This window comes from Sinocyclocheilus rhinocerous, unplaced genomic scaffold (assembly GCF_001515625.1).
Source record: "Sinocyclocheilus rhinocerous isolate Xijiao unplaced genomic scaffold, SAMN03320098_v1.1 scaffold6439, whole genome shotgun sequence".
NCBI classification, from domain to species: domain Eukaryota; kingdom Metazoa; phylum Chordata; class Actinopteri; order Cypriniformes; family Cyprinidae; genus Sinocyclocheilus; species Sinocyclocheilus rhinocerous.
Genome location: NW_015647551.1, coordinates 27,648 through 31,860, shown reverse-complemented (window position 1 = coordinate 31,860; position 4,213 = coordinate 27,648). Strand labels below are relative to the sequence as shown.

At 34.3% G+C, this 4,213-nt stretch overlaps 1 protein-coding gene and 1 gene segment (V, D, J or C); both read right to left on the bottom strand.

The window, feature by feature from the left end:
• Nucleotides 1-8: 8 nt before the first annotated feature.
• Nucleotides 9-2,483, bottom strand: LOC107709307 (uncharacterized). Its single transcript, XM_016513770.1, has 3 exons — nt 2,358-2,483; nt 1,743-2,068; nt 9-341 (listed from the first exon to the last, which is right to left on the bottom strand). Exons 1-3 carry the CDS (start codon nt 2,437-2,439, stop codon nt 9-11), a joined length of 741 nt encoding a protein of 246 aa, XP_016369256.1. The 5' UTR covers nt 2,440-2,483.
• A 378-nt stretch (nt 2,484-2,861) lies between these two features.
• LOC107709306 (T-cell receptor alpha chain V region RL-5-like) lies at nt 2,862-3,385 on the bottom strand. The segment is given in 2 exon segments: nt 2,862-3,241; nt 3,328-3,385. Coding segments are annotated over 2 exon segments (426 nt in total).
• Between the last annotated feature and the right edge of the window lie 828 nt (nt 3,386-4,213).

Sequence of the window (4,213 nt, the reverse complement as noted above, 5' to 3'; positions counted from 1 at the left end):
AGTTTCATTTAAAGAGCTTTTTGTGCAGCATGGAGTGGATTTCCTTTCACTGTGGGCTCCAAAGCACAGTAGTAGAGAGCGGAGTCAGTGACAGCAGCAGAGGAGATCTTCAGATCCACACTACTGTTGTCTTTTCTGTGATTAATTGAGACTCCAGCAACTGGAGGATCAGCTTTAGTAACTGTCCCATAGGACTCCAGGATGAGGAACTTTGGTGGTGAACCTGAGTATTGACGATACCAGTGAAGACCTTGAACAGAACCAGTGTAGCTACAAGAGAGTGTCACACTGTCACCCTCAACAGCAAACTTCACTTGGTCCAATTCTATTAGCAAATCCACCTGAAATGCAGTGAATCATATTTTTAAATACCCTGATGTATAATGAAGTTATTTTGTCAATAAAAGTAATATTAGTTTAAATTAATTGATTCAAAAAATATAATTAATTGTGATAAAAAAACATATTTACCTGAAACTGTGATGAGCATTATGAGTATCATCTGCCTCTCCTCCATCTTAACTGAAATCCACTTTAAAGATCAGATTTTAATTGTCTAATACTTCATTTACATAAATATAATTGATTTATTAGATTATCATTATTAACTTACAGAATTTGTTAGCTCCAAATTATGCTGAATGTGGCTTTATAAAATGAATAAAAATATAAGAGTAGCTGATGGTTGAATGAAAGCACTGAGAACTGAGTGAAGTTCTGTTGTGTATGAATAATGTGGGTGTGGGTTAATGAAATATGAAACACGTTCTCTGTGCCTTCAAATGTATTTCTTATAGACAGACAATTCCTGCACTTGAATTTAAAACATCTCAACCATCACTTAAAAACAGCAAAAACCATTAGGAGGATAACACAAGGTGTCTAACAAGTACTACAACAGTCAATTGTATGTTTAAAGTGCATTTTATCATGTTGTACTCTACTGGTAATACTTGGAAACACTGACATTTGTCTGGTGTGTTTGTTTAAATACACAGTAAAATATACTATATTATTCTAAATCACCCTTATTTGTATTTGCACTAAACTGGCTAATGAAATGTTTGCATGCTTCATAGACTCATATAAAATATGCATAAAAACTAAATAATTTATAATTATTTCTAAAATAATTTATAAATCATTATTAACTTACAGAATTTGTTAGCTCCAAATTATGCTGAATGTGGCTTTATAAAATGAATAAAAATATAAGAGTAGCTGATGGTTGAATGAAAGCACTGAGAACTGAGTGAAGTTCTGTTGTGTATGAATAATGTGGGTGTGGGTTAATGAAATATGAAACACGTTCTCTGTGCCTTCAAATGTATTTCTTATAGACATCAGGTGCTTGTTTAGTGTGAATAAAACAGCTTGCGAAATAATGTTGCCCTCTTCTGTTGGAGCTCAGAACAGCATGTTTTGTGCAGTTGCTTTACCCTGTGCTTTAAAATGTGCCGTCTAAAATGGTAAATGTTTTTGAATTAATTTTATTGACAATTACTTTTAATTACAATCATTGTTTGGCTCACACGTTATGCATATAACACGTTTTATGTCCTCATAAAAGTAATAATCTGTCTTTCACTTTCAGCCACAGAATATTTTCACAGTATGAGAGTTTCTTAAGGATCTACTAATATAAGAACTTTATAATAAATATCTGTGTGATTTAAAAAAAAAAAAACATAAACCTCATCCTCATCTCTCACGTTCAGTTTCATTTAAAGAGCTTTTTGTACAGCATGCAGTGGATTTCCTTTCACTGTGGGCTCCAAAGCACAGTAGTAGAGAGCGGAGTCAGTGACAGCAGCAGAGGAGATCTTCAGATCCACACTACTGTTGTCTTTTCTGTGATTAATTGAGACTCCAGCAACTGGAGGATCAGCTTTAGTAACTGTCCCATAGGACTCCAGGATGAGGAACTTTGGTGGTGAACCTGAGTATTGACGATACCAGTGAAGACCTCGAACAGAACCAGTGTAGCTACAAGAGAGTGTCACACTGTCACCCTCAACAGCAAACTGCAAAGCACTGTATGGTGTGATGACCTCTGCTGCTCTGGAACCTGCATTTAAAGTGTAAATTTAAAGTTTAAAAAACAAAAAGAAGACAAGAAAAATATAACTCCTCTTTCAAATTTGCATTCTCAATTCAAATGCAAAAAAATGTATATGCTTAATAATGCAATGTTTTATTAGCTTGGTTAACTAAAAAAGCATTTCTGAGAAGCCAGGTTCTTGTTTCAGTAAGAGAATCATTATTTATATAAAAAATAAATAATGTTTTTATCCTAAAATGTTTTCATCACCTTTTTAAGAATGTTTCAGTATACCCTAATTTCAGTTATACCCTACCTGGAGCTGATGATAGTAATATAATTACATAGATAAACATTTTGGCACAATAATCAGGTGTGAACTGCAGACACAGAAACATCAGATGATCTAAAGAGACTTGTGAAATGCTGAAAGTCCTAATGTACAACATCTGTGCTAAACTCCTCCTACTCAAATTGACAACATTCAGCCCTCATCTCACACAATATACATTATGAAATTTTATTTAAAACAATCCCACATATTGAATAAAATAAACAATATTAATAAATAGATATAGATAGCTAGATAAATGACAAGTTACAACATGTTTCAGTGTCACATGCATTTTTGGAGGGATATTATTTAATATAAACATGATATAGATTTTGCATGTTGGGCAGAAATGAGGGTTCTGTAACTATAATTATCCAGATTTGCAGAAACAATGTTTATGTTGCTTAAGTTTAAAATGAAGACTATTTAATACATTTTATTTTATAACGTTGTATAAAATATACATGAAATACATATAATAAAATGTCAGTAGAAATATCCTGCATGCTTTAATACTTTCCTGAAATACAGGTTTTTGCACAGTGTAGTTTGTTTTCCTGTGACTGTGGGCTGCAGAGCACAGTAGTACAGAGCAGAGTCTGATACTTTAGCAGAGGAGATGATCAGATCCACATGGCTTTCTTTTTTTCTGTGTTTGATGGTTATTCCTGGAACGGGTGGATTAGCTGGAGTTGTAACCCCTGAATCTTCCAGTATGAGGAACTGCGGTGGTGATCCTGCGTATTGCCGATACCAGTGAACACCACGAGCAGAAGCGCTGTAGTTACAGGAGAGTGTCACATTGTCACCCTCAAGAGCAAATTCTTTGTCACGTTTTGGAGTGATGACTTCTGAGGCTCTGGAACCTGCAAATGAAAGTGGTGTTAAAATATAGTTATCAAACACTTCCACTGGAATAAATGATGGGCTTTTAACTTTTAACATATTATACCTTCAGTTGATGACAGCAGTATAATAATATAGATCAACATGTTCATTCACTACACTGGTAAGAACAAGCTAAAAACAGAGCAGCTGCTCCACACAGTGTTGAGTGATGTTCATCTTTACCCAGCTGTATGCTGTATAGTGTCTGCGCTAAACTCCTCCTCCTGTCCTGACAATGTCCTGAATTACAATGCACCAAAGATTAAAAGAGCATTCATAGCTGTTTAAATATATGTTATTTCTTTAAATTCTTTGTTTTTTATATCAATATTGTATTGCCATTTTGCTCAAATATGTGAGCTTCTATAATTTTTAATGAGACTTCTTATACAACATAATATGAGAAAAGAGATAACCTAACAAACAAGCTAACATGAGCAAAATATGCAATACATCGTATTCACATGCCCTTATGTAACCCTTTTAACCTCCCAAATTCACAGCTGTTACCACATTCCCTGTTTGTTTTTTACAAAAACGTTATGTGTTTTGATACTGATTGATTAAAGACTCTTCAAAGTATTAATTTTGTGTGAATTCTTGTAAAGCTTCTCTGGCATTTTGCATCATTGGGCTCCTACTCTTAGTGCACAATAATACAGAGCTGAATCTGACAGAGCTGCTTTTACAATAGTAAGTTCAGTGGATGACTGGGATGTAGTTGATTGAAACCCATCTGGTATATCCTTAGAACTGCTCCATGATCGAGTGCCTTTATACAGTAAATATTCTGGTTCTCTGTTTGGATATTGTCTGTACCAGTAAAGATAAATATCATTGCTGTTAGTTTCAAATGTGCAGCTCAGTGTCACAGACTCTCCTTCTTCTCTGATTATATTAGTGTCTCCTTCTCTTGGTTCAATTGTATTAGCAAATGAACCTGAAATGAA